Source organism: Bufo bufo, chromosome 4 (assembly GCF_905171765.1).
Source record: "Bufo bufo chromosome 4, aBufBuf1.1, whole genome shotgun sequence".
Taxonomy (NCBI): domain Eukaryota; kingdom Metazoa; phylum Chordata; class Amphibia; order Anura; family Bufonidae; genus Bufo; species Bufo bufo.
The window spans coordinates 49,906,067-49,926,166 of NC_053392.1; the positions used below are offsets into that span (position 1 = coordinate 49,906,067).

Below are 20,100 nucleotides of genomic sequence, written 5' to 3' on the forward strand. Positions count from 1 at the left end.
CCCAAATTCCTTTCAATCTTCTAAGACATCTCCCAATGGTTCTGAAGGAAGCAGCAATGGGGCTTGCAGGTCAGACATAAAGGAGACAAGAAGAAAGATTGCATTCCATAAAATCTCCAGTAAATGGTCAATGTCCTTTTCTTAAGGGTGTTGGAGAGTTATAGAAAGTGTCCTTAAAAATGGAGATAAATACAAAGTTGTTGGCAAATGATGAGCCTCTGTTTTCTGTTTGTGCGCTGGATATTCGTCTATAGGGCTCGATCTGATATATTTATATATAGAATTTGTAATTTTCCAAAGCCAGTCCAGTATTTTTTTATTTTAAAGCTAAAATGAAAGATGTCAAATAAACGATGTCCCGTTTTCATTTTCGGTGTTTTTCTTCCTTGTCACCGTTTTTACTCACAGGTTCTCCAGATGTGTGCCTGTTAGTGTTATTGTTTAAAAACATCTTGTCCATGCCCTTCAGGGCCTCGGTAAGGTAGTTTTGGAGAGCTGTGAGAGCTGCACAGATGGCTGGCGCGCCAAAACCATGGGTGATGAGACTAAAGTGAGTCAAGCAGCTCTGGATTCCAGGTTCCAAGATAGGACTTGGTCGGCTGTTGCCTATGGGCGTCCTGTCTTGGGCCAGCAGATCTGTGAATTCTTTACAAAGTTGCCTGTAGCAAAAGACAAAATGTAGGACACTTGCATTAGAAAGGGACCTAATTTAATCAGTATGCCAAAAACAATGTCAATGGTCACAAGTGGCATAGAACTTTTCTCTTCAGTTATGGCCCCACAGATATTATCATTCAAATTCCAGTTTGATGCAACAACTTTTCACCAGTGCTTCCCTATCCACATTTTATTGCCATATAAACAGATAATTGAAGAGGTTGTCCAACCCCAGAAATTTTTTAATACAGCTTGCAACAAAAGGAGTAATGTTATCCTTACAACTCGCCTCCCATTTCTGTGCTAATACTTCCCCATTTCCCACTGGTTTTCTGTCCTTCCTGTTCCAGTTATAAGGTCTCAAAATTACATGTGACCACTGCAGCCAATCAATGTGTTGACACCACTGAAATCACCTCTATGGACTTGACACTGCTGGAGCACGAAGAGCAAAGGACCAGGGTAAGCATTAGCACTGGAGTGACAGGAAGTGATAAGTTGTATTACTATCTTTGTTACTTTGCATTGCTGTATGCTGTTTTGTTTTTTTTGTTTTTTATTGTCATTGGGTTGGAAACTCTCTTTAAACTAGTAAAGAATTAAAATGACAGTAGATCCAAACCGAAACATACTCAGAAGAAGTAGAAGACAATAAAAATCGAAAAATATAGAAAAATAATAATCCTAATAATATAAAATAATAAATGACAAATTCATTAAAATATTTCAATGATTAGACATTGATATATAAAAATAGATATAAAAATAAAATAAATAAATTAGAGATTTCATTTTCAATATAGAAATTATTTTAAGTTAAAAGCCGTGCTAGACTCAAAACCTACTGCAAACATTTACTTCTGTAGTAAATCACCCTTGAATAATCTTAATTCCATGCTAAATGACTCTATCTAAGTGTCATCTAATTACCCCATAGGGTTAAAGGTATTATGGGATAATTGTTGCTTTTCCTGACCCGTCAATCACAGTCCCAAAATGTGAAAGGAAACTTTGAATTTAGAAAGTAAATGGCAAGAAGTCAGAGATTATACATCTTCAAAGGGATCTGAAAGTAATTAAAGGTCTGAGGAACCGATATCTCTTGACCTCGGAGAAGGAGGCAATGAAATTCAAATTATGTTAAGTAAAACATATGTGAAATGTTTGGCTTTTTCTTTTTTTCTTTTTTTTTTGGAGAAGTCCTCCTCCCCCCATACTTCCATGTGAATGGAAACCTGGCATGACAATACTTAAGTATTTGCCCAGTAATTGGACCTGAAGCTACATTGACACTGACGGGCCCAAACATTTTAAGCCATGAAACCCAAATACATCAGCATCCCCGACGTTTACTTCTCTGGGATCCACTAAACATCAGAATTAAAGGGGTCTCTGGGGCCCATCAGGTCCCACAAACCCACCTTTATTACACATAAGGCATCTGTAGGAAAAGTTGTGCCGGTCAGCCTCTCTGGAGCCCATTCATGTAATGCTTCTCTTCTGAAAACTCAGTTCCTGAAGACATCATGTCCTTTACCAGGTTTCAGGCCTGAGCTATGGATGGGACGTCACTTCTGCTGTGGATGGGGCCAGAACTATTCTTCCCCCTGGCACATGCACAAACTCCTGAATCCACCTCATCTGCGCATGCACCGTAGAGAGAAATAGCTGATGTCCCTTCCATAGCCCCACCCGTTAACCTGGTAAAGGCTATGAGGACGATGAAAGCTGGATTTTCAGAAGAGGAACGTCATGTGGCCAGGTTTCTAGAAGGCCGATCCACACAATTTTTTAAAGGTATATTACAAACTTTCTCCTACAGGCGAGTTATATGTAATTGAGGTGGGTTTGTGTAACCCGCTTGGTCCCAGAAACCCCTTTAAGCAATTCAAATACCCTGTGATCTGGTGAGCCCTTAGAGACGTACACACAACAGACGGAGAGATTTAACATTAAAACCTTCCCCTGATTTAGTGTTGAGTTTTGCCTCAGACAGAAGAGCCTGGTCTTTGATTCCCTCTTTACAAAACTCATGTTTATTCATTCCTTTATTCATTCATATACAAAATAATTTCAATCTGAGACCCATGCCCTAGGATACTGTAGAGAGAGAGACAAGATGTCCACATGTCCATTCATTCCTTCATTCATTTATTCACGCTCATTCTTTCATCCATACATGGGATGTTACCAATTTGAGATGCATATCCTAGTATGCTGCAGGGTAACACAAGGCTGATGTTCATTCTTACCTTCATTCATTTATTAACATTCATTCATTCGTCATTATACGGGATGACACCAATCTGAGATTCGTGGTCTAGTATACAATAGGGTAACACAAGGCTGATATTCATTCCCTCATTCCTTCATTCATTCATTCACTAATATACAGCAGGTTGTCTCTAGTTCAAAGCTCATTCATTCATTTGCTGCAGAATGACACCAATGCAATCCTTCATGTCTTTATATCCTGCAGGAGAGCAACAACCTGACACTAAGCCAGTTCCTTACGTACTATGACGCCACTGTGCTACCAATTCCTTCATTCTTTCTCCATTTCCTCTGCTTACTGACACCAACCTTAAGCCATCTGTCAAAGGACCTCCAAAAATTGTCACAAATGCTTCAACCTCCAGGGGCCGACAACACTGTAGATCCACTATCCTGTAGTATCATCCCATAAGTCCTGGTGATGTTCTAACTATGGCAAGGTAATTACATTGTGAAAATGGGAGGGATATGAGGGCGGTGGGTGGGCTACAAAAATCCAAAAAAAGTTTCCAGCAGATCCAACGATAAAGTGCTGGAATTCAATATCACATTTTCTTTTTTACTAATTAAAGGGGTTGTGCCCCCCATTCCGCTCCTTCTCTGGCAGTCCTGTGAAGGGAAGCCTACTTACCTGCTTCCCAGCACTGGCTCCCCGCTCCTTCTCTTCCTGGCTGAGGATCTAAACTTGTTTTTGACGCTTCTGCAGCCAATCGCTGGCCACAACGGTGACCTGCTCCCCTTGCATCATGACAAATGGCCGCGTGACGCAGGGAAAGCAAGTCACTGCTGAGGCCAGCAAGCACAAACAAAAATGGAAGAGCAGCACAACCGGACCTTTAGACCAAAACCGGAATGCAACAGCCGCGATGGGACAGCAGATCCACTGCAGTCCAGGAACAGCAATGAAAAATGGTAGTCACAGCAGCATATCCAGTGCGTCTTTTATTGGAAGCCTTGAGTGCACACAAAAAGTACGACGTTTCGGCCACGCAGTCGCCTTTGTCAAGTACTTGCGTAGCCGAAACGTCGTACTTTGTTTGTGTCTGCACTCAAGGCTTCCAATAAAAGACGCCCTGGATATGCTGCTGTGACTACCATTTTTCATTGCTGAGGCCAGCAATTGGCTGCAGTAGTGTCAAAATGGAAGTTTACATCCAGGTAGGACAGCGGAGCAGCCAAGGACAGGAAGAAGAAGAGGAGCTGAGAGCCAACGGGAAGGAAGCAGGTGAGTATGTTTCTCTTCAAAGATCTGCCCAAGAGTGGGGGTTTGCCTATCTTCATTCTCCCAAGGTGCACAACCACAACCTCTGTGATTAAGGGGGTTGGCATTGTAAACAGCATTTAGATATTGGGCCAAAAGAACCTGTAATCTGGAGATGTTGCATTGACTTTACTGGAAGAGTTTTGTGGGCATGCTCTGTGACTTGTGCAGAGGTCACTGTGTAGGGATGGGGAGTAGATAAGATGTCACATCACCTATTGAGAATAGTGGATACTGTGTTATCTAGATATAGTTGTCAACTGTCATTGTAATCCTGCCTGTGATGATAATGATATGACTGTAGAGATGTGATCTCTACAGAACAGGAAGTGACAGTTATGAAGCTCAGTGGTCAGGGTGAAAACTGCAAGAATGTAGGATTTTTTTGTAAAACCACCAAAAATATCTTTGACTTGTTAGAATGTCTCATCTAAGACCTATAGGACCACTCATATAGCCAAAATTGGTCTCCTATAGCTCATATATCTGCTGGAGATTCTAAGCATACATTTTGCACAGTTGACATAACTGGATACAACTATAGGTTGTAAGTCAAAAAATAACACCAGTGGAAGCCTGTAACCTGAGACCTTGATCCCAAATGATGGGGCTCTAGCACCTTGGTCCCAAAACCATGGAATTGCAATACTGGAAGCCTGATTCCAAAACTGTTAGAACTAAGGCATTGATCCCAAAATGTTGAGCTTGACCCAAAAACAATAGAGCTACAGCTCGGGATGAGTAAACCATGGGGCAGCACTAATGGAATCCTGCTCCCAGAATGAAGGGGCTGTAGAATCGGCGCCTCAATTTCAAAATCAAGAGACTGATACATTGAACCCTAAATAATGGGGATACAGTACTAAGACCCTTATTCAAAAACAATAAGGTTGCAGTAAAGAGACCCTGATCCCAAAATCATAGACCTGTATTCCAGGATCCTGATCCCAAAACCATGGAGCTGCGGAATTGAAGCCTTGACCACAAACAAGCTGCGGTACCACCAAAACATTGAACATGAACATTCATTAAACATGAACATTAGAAGATTCTGATCCCAAAGCAATGGGGATTAAGTTCTGAGACCCTGATCCCAAAATAATGGGCCTGCCTGCGTTATCAGGGCTCTGATTCCCAAAGTGATGAGATACTTGTAAAGCAATTGAAGACAGTGGAGAAGCAGACGGAGGACGGGTATGGCTAAGAATTACCAGGAATTCGGAGGGCATCTAGAGTAGGTTCCTCTCACAGCACGAAGACCACAGAACTTGGCACTTACTTTGTAGCCAGTAGCATATTCTTTCTGGAGTGTAGATCAGTGGGGTCGGTGTGCTGTCTATTCAAGTATTCCGACACCGCCTTGGCTGGGAATTCTGTTTCACAGATGTAGCCAAAATCCCGGGCTAAATGGACAGCTTCACCTGTGGGAAATACATATATGTTCAAAGATGGCACATCTACATGTAGATCTAGTGTATGGCTTGTAAAATACATGACACTATATCCTGATACACTGTATCAATGAGGAGGAGGGGCCTGGTTGTTTATTTGGAAACAATTATAATATTTACTAATATTATAGAAACATTCCTTTAATCTGGCTTGTGACTGACACTTATTTTCAGCCCAAAGTCATAATACAATGTGGAAATGTACAAGACCGGAACTAGAAGGCCGAGCAAAAAGAAGGTACAGAGCTAGTTTTCACTTTTTACAATATAAGGTTTCCATCCTGATCATTCTGTCCCTTTAAGCTCTGTTCACACAGGTGTGGTTTTCCTTTAAAGTGTTCTTGACGTTGGTCAAACACACAAAAACTCTAAAGGAACCTGAAGGGCCCCAATAGTCAATAGTGTTCTTCAGACATCAGTCATGATGAGAGATGTAGATTTTGTTATATGACCATTTCATAATCCAGACTATCTGATAATCCAGCACCTTCATGGGCACCACGGTGGCTCAGTGGTTAGCACTGGTTCCTTGCAGCGCTGGGGTCCTAGACTTGAATCCGACCAAGGACAACATCTGCATAGAGTTTGTATGTTCTCCCTGTGTTTGCCTGGGTTTCCTCTCACACTCCAAAGACATACTGATAGGGACTAGTGATGAGCGGCAGGGGCAATATTCGAATTCACGATATTTGGTTGAATATTCGTCATGAATTGCCCATTATTTTCTTGATTGCAAAAATCGGCAATGTAATATTTGCGTAATACAGGCGTGGGTGACTTTTGCTACTTTTTTAAAGCTGCTAGAAGTTTCCTGAGACTGGAGAAAATGGTTGGCACGGCAGAACATTACAATGCCTTTATATGCAGATAGAGGGCTCCAATATATTCACGATTGCGCAAATCGGCAATTAATGATGCGCATATTTTGACGCAATACGTGCAACTTCACATTTTAGCAGGTCTGACTACATATTACTGATTGGTGCACTGAGTATTGTTGTGACATCACAGCACTATGTCTGTAGCATGTACAGTACAGACCAAAAGTTTGGACACACCTTCTCATTTAAAGAGTTTTCTTTATTTTCATGACTATGAAGGCATCAAAACTATGAATTAACACATGTGGAATTATATACATAACAAACAAGTGTGAAACAACTGAAAATATGTCATATTCTAGGTTCTTCAAAGTAGCCACCTTTTGCTTTGATTACTGCTTTGCACACTCTTGGCATTCTCTTGATGAGCTTCAAGAGGTAGTCCCCTGAAATGGTCTTTCAACAGTATTGAAGGAGTTCCCAGAGATGCTTAGCACTTGTTGTCCCTTTTGCCTTCACTCTGCGGTCCAGCTCACCCCAAACCATCTCGATTGGGTTCAGGTCCGGTGACTGTGGAGGCCAGGTCATCTGACGCAGCACCCCATCACTCTCCTTCATGGTCAAATAACCCTTACTTTCAAAGTTTTCCCAATTTTTCGGCTGACTGACTGACCTTCATTTCTTAAAGTAATGATGGCCACTCGTTTTTCTTTACTTAGCTGCTTTTTTTCTTGCCATAATACAAATTCTAACAGTCTATTCAGTAGGACTATCAGCTGTGTATCCACCTGACTTCTCATCAACGCCACTGATGGTCCCAACCCCATTTATAAGGCAAGAAATCCCACTTATTAAACCTGACAGGGCACACCTGTGAAGTGAAAACCATTTCAGGGGACTACCTCTTGAAGCTCATCAAGAGAATGCCAAGAGTGTGCAAAGCAGTAATCAAAGCAAAAGGTGGCTACTTTGAAGAACCTAGAATATGACATATTTTCAGTTGTTTCACAGTTGTTTGTTATGTATATAATCCCACATGTGTTAATTCATAGTTTTGATGCCTTCAGTGTGAATCTACAATTTTCATAGTCATGAAAATAAAGAAAACTCTTTGAATGAGAAGGTGTGTCCAAACTTTTGGTCTATACTGTATGTATAAACAGCAGAACCTATCACACTACCTAATACCTTGCACTGGAACCTATCAGCTACACTATATCAGGATATAACCTACACTGACTATCTCTCACTAACTATCTGTATTATATATATAAGCTAACTAACTAAATAAATAACTATTTAATGTAATGACACAGTAAAGCACAGAGCACAGCAATGACACTGCTCTCTGTAGAAAATAGCTGCTGGGGAGGTTCTTATATAGTAAGGGGTAGACAACTTTCCTATTGGTTGCTAGGGATGTTGCTAAGCTCAGACCAAGACATTGCAGCCTTCTCATTGGCACACAAGCAAGAAGGGAGGTTACTGATGAAAACAAAATCTAGAATATTCGAGAATACGAATATATATCACTATATTCTAAATCTTCACAAATTCTCAAAGTGGCGATATTCGCTATTTAAATTCTCGATTCGAATATTTGTGCCCAACACTAATAGGGACCTTAGATTGTGAGCTTCGTTGGGGACAGGGTGATGCTGATGTCTGTAAAGCGCTGAGGAATATTGTAACGCTATATAAGTGCATATAGTAAATAAATAAATAGATGCAGAATTATGTATTACTGCCTGAAGCAGAACTGCTCTTTAAATAGATTATTATTATTATTATAATTATTATTATTATTATTATTATTATTATTATTATTATTATAACAATATAAGAATAATGCTGCTAGTAACATAGTCTATAAGGCCGGAAAAAGACATCGGTCCGTCCAGTTCGGCCTACTGGTTATGATAGTATCATTATATATAATAGTAATGAATAATAATAATGAATGAATAAATATTATCATTATTATTAATAATAATATTTATAATTATAATAAAATTAGAAGTAATAGTAAAATAATAATGAAGAATAAACATAAATAATAATTATTATTATTATTACCATGTCATTTTATTGTGTTAATAATGATAGCACAGACACTGTCTGTACTCGGAGCTCTCAGGTCTCCTGCCTGAAGTTCTTTTCCAGACACCAGGAATGTGATGGTCACCACAACCTGGCAGCTCCGGGGAGAGTCTGGAAGATTAACCCCTCAGGAATAAAACTTTTGTATAACTTATGGGAGTTGGACAGATTTCAGAAGCACAACCTCAAGAAGTGTGGATTTAGATGGTCCAAGGAGAATGGAAGATACAAAGGAGGAGGACTAGGAGAACAGCCATATATGAGAGTATTTGATAGATATAGATGATAGATAGATAGATAGATAGATAGATAGATAGATAGATAGATAGATAGATAGATAATAGATAGATATATAATAGATGATAGATAGATGATAGATAGATAGATAAATAGATAGATAATAGATAATAGATAGATAATAGATAGATAGATAGATAGATAGATAGATAGATAGATAGATAGATAGATAGATAGATAGATAATAGATAGATATATAATAGATAGATAGATAATAGATAGATACAGATAGATAATAGATAGATAGATAGATAGATAGATAGATAGATAGATAGATAGATAGATATGAGATAGATGGATAGACAGACTGTACATGACAGGTAAGGCTGTGGCTCTGATATTATGACAAGTCGCAGCGTTTTCTTCTCATTGAACACAATGGAGGATGCTTGCTGCTCTGGAGATGAATTGATTTCAGCTCTTGTTATGTATTGTGCTTAATAACGCAATCGTGTCTTGAATATACATGTACAGTCACACAGTGCGGTATAGAGGCGTGTCAGTGCATTATTTTACAGTTGTTAACCCCTTACCTTCCACCAGGGATGTCAGCAGGGTCACATTGGCAGCCTTACGTCTTCCAGCCGGTAAATTCAACCCGATTTTTTCCAGTCTTTCCCTTAACGATCTCCCTCCGTTTTTGGACTTGGCCCTGGAGACAGCAGACACCGGCGGTCAGCCCGGACCATGCATGGACATCAAAGACTCACATGGAACTAGAAATCCCAGCATGGCTCACACATTGTAAGAAGTGGCTGCTGTGACTGTCACCAGAGGGTGAGTGTCATCCTGGAGAGGGACCTGAGCTCCCAGATTCCCCTGAACTACAAGGCTCATTAAATAAAATCTGCCATGCTGGGGGTTGTAGTCCGGCACAGCATGGTATGCTGGTCTCTCACCAGTCACTGATCAGATGGAAGATATATATAGGTTTGTATAGTAATACACATCCACTAATTGCCGCATGCGTCATGAGGCATACCTATGCGACTAGTGTGACCAGTGCACTGAAGCCATGTGACCGGCTGTGAGACCAGTATATGAAGCAGTGCTGGGCCAGCTACAGGCTATGTCCTCCCTCTGCCAGTCCTCACCTCCTCAGGACACCTCCCAGGAGAGACGCATTCAGACACTCCGGAGGAGACAGGCGTCTCTGGACCTCTCCGACTGTCACCTTGTATTTGGATGTGGAGCTGAGTAAGGACAGCCGTCCGGGCACCGAGCAGAAGACTTCCCCGGCGTTCACCGACATCCCGCCCAGGAAGCCGTCCTTGTTCATCATCAGCGAGGTCATGGACTTAGGGGGGACAGGGACTGTGGGGACACAGAGGACAAGGTCAGCTCCAGGGAATACTCCATCTGATGTGCAGTCAATCCAGAGTTATGTGCATGAGATAGATAGATAGATAGATAGATAGATAGATAGATAGATAGATAGATAGATAGATAGATAGATAGATAATAGATAATATATAGATAGATAGATAGATAGATAATAGATAGATAGATAATAGATAATAGATAGATAATAGATAGATAGATAATAGATAGATAATAGATAGATAGATAGATAGATGAAACAAAGTCTATACGAATAAAAACTATCATAAATAGGCATAATTCATACAATTATATAAAAATTTGCTAAATTGTCTTCAGCAGCATGTCTTGCTTAGATAGATAGATAGATAGATAGATAGATAATAGATAGATAGATAATAGATAGATAGATAGATAGATAGATAGATAGATAGATAGATAATAGATAGATAGATAGATAGATAATAGATAGATAGATAATAGATAGATAATAGATAATAGATAGATAATAGATAGATAGATAGATAGATAGATAGATAATAGATAGATAGATAGATAGATAGATAGATAGATAATAGATAGATAGATAATAGATAGATAATAGATAATAGATAGATAATAGATAGATAATAGATAGATAATAGATAGATAGATAGATAGATAGATAGATAGATAATAGATAGATAGATAGATAATAGATAGATAGATAGATAGATAGATAGATAGATAATAGATAGATAGATAATAGATAGATAGATAATAGATAGATAGATAATAGATAATAGATAATAGATAGATAGATAGATAGATAATAGATAGATAGATAATAGATAGATAATAGATAATAGATAATAGATAGATATGAGATAGATAGATAGATAATAGATAGATAGATAATAGATAGATAGATAATAGATAATAGATAATAGATAGATAGATAGTGTATAAGAATAAAAACTTCATATAAAATAATAGGTGAAACTGATATAATGATATAAACAGTAGGTGAATGTTCTCCAGCAGCAGGTCCTGCCCAGGGACCATCCATGGTGGTGATGGTTGCTGCTCGCTTGGTTTGTTAGTAATTATGAGCTCAGTGTTCTCCTCTCTGGGAGGAAATAGTGAGGAAATGGAGCATGGAGCAGCTCAGCAGGCAGCAGACTCCTCTCCTCCTCCATGTGTGCGGCTCCCTGCATACATTAACCCCTTCTCCACACCCCGAGTCCTGGAAGGTGAGAGTGCCCTGAGGGGACAGCTCCCTCCATTCCACCGGGGCAAGGAAAATGTTAACCTACTTAGCCTAAATTGTAGCTGTGGTGCGACCTCAAATAGAGGTGTGTGGGGGGGGGGGGAAGGGGGGTGTACAATGTCACTAATATCTGGGGAGGGAGCTACTATCTGTGACTGGTAATCCAAAAATGCTGAAAAAATTAATAAAAATAAAGCAGAATGCTTCGGGTAATAAGAATAGGAAATGCCAATAAATAGAATAAGGAAGCAATGCTAAATCGCAGCATGTCCAGAGAGGACCAATTCTGGAATGGAATAATAATTATAATAAAAAATAAAAAATGGGTGGACAATAAAAAAGAAAAAAAACACTAAAATAATAACAGTACTAATAATAGGAATAGCAAAGTAAGGCAACATGGGTTATGTAACATAATACCATAAATGATAAAATGTATATATATATCTGTAGTGTAATAATTCGATGTTCAATTATTTAGAGAATAATAAAAATGTACAATTACAATTATAATTACTGCTGTAACCTGTTATTATTGCTGCAAGAGTATGAGTGTATTTTTATAATAATAATATTATTAATATAATTGCTTATTTTAAAAGTTTTTGTATTTATGTTATGAACTGTTATTAATATCATTACTGTCATTAATTACATTTATTATTGCAGTGATTTATGTATTATTGTAATTATTGTCATTGTAATGTATTTTATATAATATATATAATGTAATTTATTATTACTGTCTCACTGTCATTTATTGCTTTATTTTTGTATTGATGTGAAGGACTATTTTATTATTATTAACACATAAAATAACACCAATATATATATATTATTATTATTATTATTATTATTAATAATAATCATGATGATTATGAAGATAATAATAATTATTAATAACAACATTAATAAAGCAAAACAATGAATAAATCATTATTTTAATAATAATAATAATAATAATAAAAACAATACATCAATAAATAATAATTATAATGATAGTAATAATAATAATAATATGTATTATTATTATAATTATTATCATTATTTATTGGTGCTTTTTTATTATTATTATTATTATTATTATTATTATTATCTATTGGTATTATTGTAGTAGTATTATCATCATTGTTCTTGGTATTATTATTATTATTATTAGTAGTAGTGGTAGTAGTAGTATTACCATCATCATTATTATTATTATTATTCCAGGTGAGGTCCCTGCATCTTGTGCCCCAGTCCTTGGACTTTGCCGCGCCTGCACAGTACACATCGTGTGAATTGGGCCTCTGCAGCCTCCTATTTTGGTGGCAGGAGCATTTCCAATGATTTTTTAATGTCTACTTGGAATGTGGATGCGTTAATGTAGCGAATCTTTCTCATTATTGCTTTTATTGATTGCTCATTGACCAGCCCCTCGAAATCGTATTAACCACCCTCTGCCAATACGTATTAGTAGCTGTTAAGTGCCCCTTCCATTATCCCCCCAGTATCTCCCCCCTGATGGGGGCTCTAATGGACCAGGGCCCCTGACTATGTGGCATTAATGGCTCAAAGGGGGCTCATACAGAAAATTAGCCTTAAACGAGCTCTGGAGATCTGCAAATGAATGCGACATTTATCAGGCTGCTACCTGCCCTGCACTGGTTTACTGCCTCTACTGGGAACCACTCATTTCCCCCTTAACTAAATGACATCAGTGAAGCTGAGAAAGAGAGAGGAAGGAGCTGTGGGCTGCCACCACACAGGAATGAGGACACCCACCTTAGTGGGAGCTGCTCTGCTAGGGGTGGAACTAAAAGTCGCAGCATGCTGTAGCACCTGCCGCTCTGCAAAGAGAAAGCGAATACATTGCAAAGGGCAATCTTTATGCCATCTAGAAGCTATGTGGGAAGAACTAGAAGTCTCAGCATTCTATGGCACAAGATCGCTGCGACATTTACTTTATGCAGCCACCAAGAGATAGGACAGGTGCCACATTTACAGTCTACAGCAGCAAGACGTACTACCGCCTCTCATCGCAACCCATTCGCCTCCTAAAATTATTGCGGTTTTCTGTAGGGTGACATAAGACAGAACCTCTGCGATTGTGAGAGACATCTACCCAGCCTTCATACACCAAAGACCATATATAGAATGGAACTATAACTCTCAGCATACTTGATTGATATGTGTTTATCCCACCAAAAATCTTCTCAAATTTTTGAAAATCTGTAAAGCCATGCTGGTCTTTACCACTTTCCACCCCTACTCTGTAACTCCCGACTACATATCCCATAGCCCAGAAGTCGCCTCTTTCCCCTGAATATATTTATATAATGTTACCTACAACTTCTGACTAGTTTAGCACCCCATTTATACCACCTAAAGGTCTCTCAATTTCTTGAAAGCCTGTAAAGCCATACTGATCTGTTACACTTTCCACCTACCTCAGCCTGACCTCTACTCTGTAACTCCCGACTACATATCTCACAGCCCAGAAGTTGTCTCCTTGCCCCTATTATATATATATATATATATATATATATATATATATATATATATATATATATCACCTATAATTTATGTCTGTTTTAGCACCCGATTTATCACACCATGATCCTCCCAAATTCCATGTTATAGTTTCCGCCTACCTCAGCATAATCCCTACTTTGTAACTCCCGACTACATATCTCACAGCCCAGAAGTTGTCTCCTTGTCCCGTAAAAATATATGTGTGTGTATATATATATCCCCTATAATTTATGTCTGTTTTAGGACCCGGTTTATCCCACCATAATCCTCCCAAATTCCATGTTACAGTTTCCACCTACCTCAGCATAATCCCTATTTTATAACCCCCGACTACATATCCTACAGTCCAGAAGTCGTCTCCTTCTTTTTAAAATATATACACTACCTCACATACAACTTATGACTATATTAGCTCTCACTCATAAGTGTCTTCATATGCTACTATGCAGAAATAATGCAGAAAATGGCCCCCCAGCATTTAACCCTTTCAAGCAACCCACCAAAATAGCCAGGCATGTGAGCCGACAGGGTGCTCACAATACTGTCATACACAGCTCATGGATGTGCATCAAATAAGAAGACCCCTGACTTTTTTTTTTTTTTTTTTGGGGGGGGGGGGGGGGGGAGGGTAGGTAGTTGCAGTGTTGCGACATATTTTATAGCAGTTACAAATATCTGCCTGACCAATGCAGGTATGAAAATATGAAAAATAAATACCTGATGATACAGAACACATCTGACACATGACACCCTGGGGCACATGCTTGGTACATGTAGGTGAAAGGCCAGGTTCACACTGGTCTTGTCTTGCTACAGTAATTTTTCCCCCCAAAACTGATTGAACAATTGGCCGTCTTTTATTTATTTATGTTTATTTATTTTACTTTTTTTTTTTTTTTTTGCTTCTGCTGTTTTTCGGTAAGGAACAAAAAACACATATTTTTATGTTTCATGTTTTTCGTCTTGTATACCTATTGGTACAATTCCTATCAATTTTATTCCGTTTTTGCAATCTTTTTTTCTGGATTATTTTGGCAGTTTAAAGTAAAAAGAACTCTGTCCTGGCTGAACAAATACAAACTAGTGATTTTTTTTCTGTCCAATCCCACAGAAATGTTTTTTTTTTTATATATATATATATATATATATATATATATATATATATATATATATTTAAAAAAAACATCTAGAAAAAAAATGTGGCCTTCCTTACAATGGAACCTGTGAGCACTGATTTTCGAACACCAGTTATGGATCCATTCTACCCATCCAACAGGGAGCTGACATGACACCAGACTGAGTGAATGCATCTTAAAAAAAATATCACTAATTTTCTTCATATAGAAATGAATGGGATCTGGCATTTTAGTTATTTATTTTTTCTTTCTGTATGTTTTTTTTTTGTCCACGTCTCTGCGTTAAAATATATAAATAAATAAATAAATAAATATATAAATAAACCGTCCTGCAGGTTGAACCAGATCTGAAAAATTGATATAATTTGATCGCTCAGTTGTGTAATCAGTTGCACAAAACACACTAATGTGAATGTTGTGCCCTTAGGGGTTTTTTTTTTCTATTTCAGTTTTGATGCAGATTTTTTTGGTTTGTTTTAGTTCTTACAAATGAAGGAGATACAACAAGAAAAGTTTTATACTTTCTACATTTCCTTCCTCCAGGTCTTTATCAGGTTTGATATATATGTGTGTGTGTGTGTGTGTGTGTAATGTGTAATTTTAACATTAACAACTAAACAACTAAAAATAATAAATAAAACCTTCAGGTGCCCATATGACGCAGTCAGGTGCAAGGTAAAGGGGATTGTACCGAAAATCCACAATATAGAGCCCACTCCGGGGTAAATATCAAGAATAGTGGTCCTGTAATATCCGCTGCTGTGGTGTAAAGATTTGGGAATATACAGGGGGAGGGGGGCTCTCTGCAGGTTATTGACACTTTTCGAGAAAAAAAAGGGGGAAACAAAAATAGGACAACCCCCTCCCCTCTCCCAAATGGAATTCAGTGGGTGACTGTCCTGCGTTTTAAAGGAATGTGTGTGGGTGTGAGTGCATGTCAGTGTATATACATGTGTATAAATGCACAAATGTGTGTGTATGTTTGGATATGTGAGCGTATATACATGTGAGTGTGTGTGTGCATGTTTGTGTCTGTAAGTGTGTATGTACACGTGTAAATGTCTGTGTATGTTTGTGCAAATGCATGTGTGTAAATGTAAGCGTCTGTGTATGTGTGTGAGCAATTCTGTAAGTGTATATACATGTGTATGAAAGGAAAAATGGGGCTGCATGTTTCTGAGTGTGTCATCATCTATGTGCAAATGTGTCTGTGTGTGTGTGTGTGTGTGTGTGTGTACACCAATGTGTGTGTGTGTACACCAATGTGTGTGTGTGTGTGTGTGTACACCAATGTGTGTGTGTGTGTGTGTGTGTGTGTGTGTACACCAATGTGTGTGTGTGTGTGTGTGTGTGTACACCAATGTGTGTGTGTGTGTGTGTGTGTACACCAATGTGTGTGTGTGTACACCAATGTGTGTGTGTGTGTGTGTGTACACCAATGTGTGTGTGTGTGTGTGTGTGTGTACACCAATGTGTGTGTGTGTGTGTGTGTGTGTACACCAATGTGTGTGGAGGTTTCTACATTTAAATGCATATACATTGAGTCTAGATGTAAGTGTGTGTATTGTGTGTATGTATGTGTAAAATATTGTGTATATGAATGTAAGAGTAAATAGATAGATAGATAGATAATTGATATATAGATAGATAGATATGTGGTAGGTAGATATATATATATATATGAGATAGATAGATAGATAGATAGATAGATAGATAGATAGATAGATAGATAGATAGATAGATAATAGATAAATAGATAGATAATAGATAGGAGATAGATAGATAATAGATAGATAGATAATAGATAGATAGATAGATAATAGATAGATAATAGATAGATAGATAGATAGATAGATAGATAGATAGATAGATAGAGGGATAGATAGATTATGTATGTATTTATATGTATACCTCTGTGTATATGTGGGGTTTTATTCTTAGGTATTTACCGGCACTTTATACATGTACTGTATGTCTGTGTGTACAGGTGTGTACAGGTGTGTACAGGTGTGTACAGGTGTGTACGGGTGTCTGGTTTTTGTGTATTTGCGGTGATGTACTTTGCCTTATTATTAGCATTTCGATGTCCTCCATTCTGTCGGGTTTATTATCCTGTTTTCTGCCCCTTCATCTTTCATAGTATTAAGAGTCCAAGCATTTGTCCTGCAGCCTGCGACTAGGAAATATCGCATTTGTGTCCAGACCCTAATGGATGTGCGACAATTCTAGCAGCCTAGGTGGAAAAAGAGGGGGGGGGGGGGGGGGGGGGGGTCTGGCAAAAATGAGAAGTGGCCAGTTGTATCTGATCTATTCTACCCCCCCCCCAGTGGTCTTCTGCAGGTGACATCTTCCAGGAGATCCATGCCTCCTCCTTACAGCAATGCTAATTGTGAATTAGAGGGAGCACAGACTGATGAGCTCACAGGCCGCCTTACTGAATGGGAGACAATTGACAGTCAGCAAATCCTCATTGTCAATGTCATGCATCGTCAGTATTTGTCACACAAGGAAAAAATGAATAGAAGGCAATAAGCCCAAAATGAGTTATTGTAATTACATTTAATTAGTTTAATGAGTTAATTATTTTGCTTACAGCTGTACAAGAGACTGCAAACATTTGTTAAGAGCAGGCACTCAGTAACAGTGGGCTACATCAATCAGAATTTCCATGTGTTTTAAGCCATTAAGCCCAAATGGCCGCCATTGTAGCAGGCTTGAGGGAAATTCAATTTAACTATCAGACATATTTTTAAAGGGGCAAAAAAGAACCATCCAACTAATCCTATAAAATATGAAAAAACATCCAATTTTAAGGCAAAAACCCCCCCTCCTACATAGAAATTGTATGAAAGTGCATATAACCCGGGCTTTTCCTCCTTAAAACAAAACCGCCATTTTGGATTCTTAGAGGGATGCTACTTAAAATTGGAAAAATACACGTAACGATAAAATATGCACAAAGACACTTTATTTTCCATGATGAATACTGTGATGGTTATTAATAAGGGGGCACTGCAGTGATACCTACCTTTCTTGATGACTGACTGGTCCAGCAGATTCATGGCGTTATTAGCATCTTCCACTGACTGCGAATATAAACCGAGAGAGATTAACAGCGGCACGAGGAGGGATATTAAACATAATCTATATAAATATATATAAATGATGAGCTGCTGCAGACATTTCCATTTATATTAAGCCGCCAGGACACTGTATATTATTCCTGAGCACATATGGACACTGAGTGGAAATGAAATCTCTCCAGATGATAATAATAAAAGATGAAGAGGCTGGAAGTCGGGCAGTCATTTCCCTATCTTGTTAAACATTGAATTACACCGAGGATTCTGCCTTCCCTGCGATCTGAGGGCGGAATCCATGGGCTCCGCCGCTTCCTCGCTGCATAATCTACAGGCCGGGCTTTAAATAAACTCCCATTTAAATAGAAATAAATATTGCTGGATTGGAAGCCGGGGCGAGGAGGTCGCTTGCTTTTTTTTATCGATTCGATTTGATTCCATTCGATTTTAGCTTGGGCTGTATAATAACTGATGATTGTTTAATGATTTATGTATAATGAAATGTGTGAGGGGGGAGGGGAGGGGAGGGGGGCTTGGGGAAATGAAGAATCAAATGATATGTGTTATTATTATTTGTGCTACATTGTATCTCATGCTGTGTAATATTCAGATAAGGCTTCATCTTCAGAAGGAAAAATAATAATAATAATAATATTGTACCTCCTCAAGGTTACCTTATTAATAATAACAACACAGTTTTATATAATTCTATATATTTGTTACATTTTCAACACTCAGTAATCACTGACAGAGCAAATTATAATTGTAAATGTTCTTCCTTAATGGACAAATTTAAAGGAGGTGATTATGTCATTCATTATTATGGGTAAATACTAATGAGAAAGCTGAAATAATCAGCTATCTATCTATTATCTATCTTTATATTTTTTTATCTATCTATATGTTTTTGTCTTTCTGTCTCTTGCTACATAAGTAATAGATAGATAGATAGATAGATAGATAGATAGATAGATAATAGATAGATAGATGATAGATAGATAATGGGTGGATGGATATATATATATATATGAACTGGCAGACAGATAGATAAGCACATAGAAATGAAACATAAATATTAAAAGATTTCTGTATAATCTAGTTATCTGCTATCTATCTATCTATCTATCTATCTATCTATTATCTATCTATTATCTATAGTAACTATAAAGATGGTAGATAAATAGATAGATAATAGATAGATAATAGATAGATAGATAATAGATAGATAGATAATAGATAGATAGATAGATAGATAGATAGATAGATAATAGATAGATAGATAGATAATAGATAGATAGATAATAGATAGATAATAGATAGATAATAGATAATAGATAGATAATAGATAGATAGATAGATAATAGATAGATAATAGATAGATAGATAATAGATAGATAATAGATAGATAGATAGATAGATAAATAGATTATACCGAAATCTTTTAATATTTATGTTTCATTTCTATGTGCTTATCTATCTGTCTGCCAGTTCATATATCCATCCACCCATTATCTAACCATTTATCTATCTATCTCATTTCTATCTATCTATCTATCTATCTATCTATCTATCTATCTATCTATTATCTATCTATTATATATCTATCTATCTATTATCTATCTATTATCTATCTATCTATCTATCTATCTATCTATTATCTATCTATTATCTATCTATCTATCTATCTATCTATCTATTATCTATCTATTATCTATTATCTATTATCTATCTATCTATCTATCTATTATCTATCTATTATCTATCTATCTATCTATCTATCTATCTATCTATCTATCTATCTATCTATCTATCTATTATCTATCTATCATCTATCTATTATCTATCTATCTATCTATCTATCTATCTATCTATCTATCTATTATCTATCTATAATCTATCTATTATCTATCTATCTATTATCTATCTATCTTTTTTTTCGA

The 20,100-nt window shown here is 37.4% G+C and overlaps 1 protein-coding gene across 2 annotated transcripts in view; it reads right to left on the reverse strand.

Moving 5' to 3' along the window:
• Positions 1–309: 309 nt before the first annotated feature.
• TFAP2B (transcription factor AP-2 beta) overlaps positions 310–20,100 on the reverse strand; it is a 29,686-nt gene continuing 9,895 nt past the window's right edge. For both annotated transcript variants that reach the window (XM_040427217.1, XM_040427219.1), the window contains exons 3-7: positions 18,109–18,166; positions 9,956–10,175; positions 9,395–9,513; positions 5,472–5,613; positions 310–659 (exon numbers count right to left, since the gene is read on the reverse strand). In XM_040427217.1, coding sequence (XP_040283151.1) covers positions 365–659; positions 5,472–5,613; positions 9,395–9,513; positions 9,956–10,175; positions 18,109–18,166 — 834 coding nt within the window. In that variant the 3' untranslated portion in view covers positions 310–364. The remainder of the gene's footprint in view (positions 660–5,471; positions 5,614–9,394; positions 9,514–9,955; positions 10,176–18,108; positions 18,167–20,100) is intronic.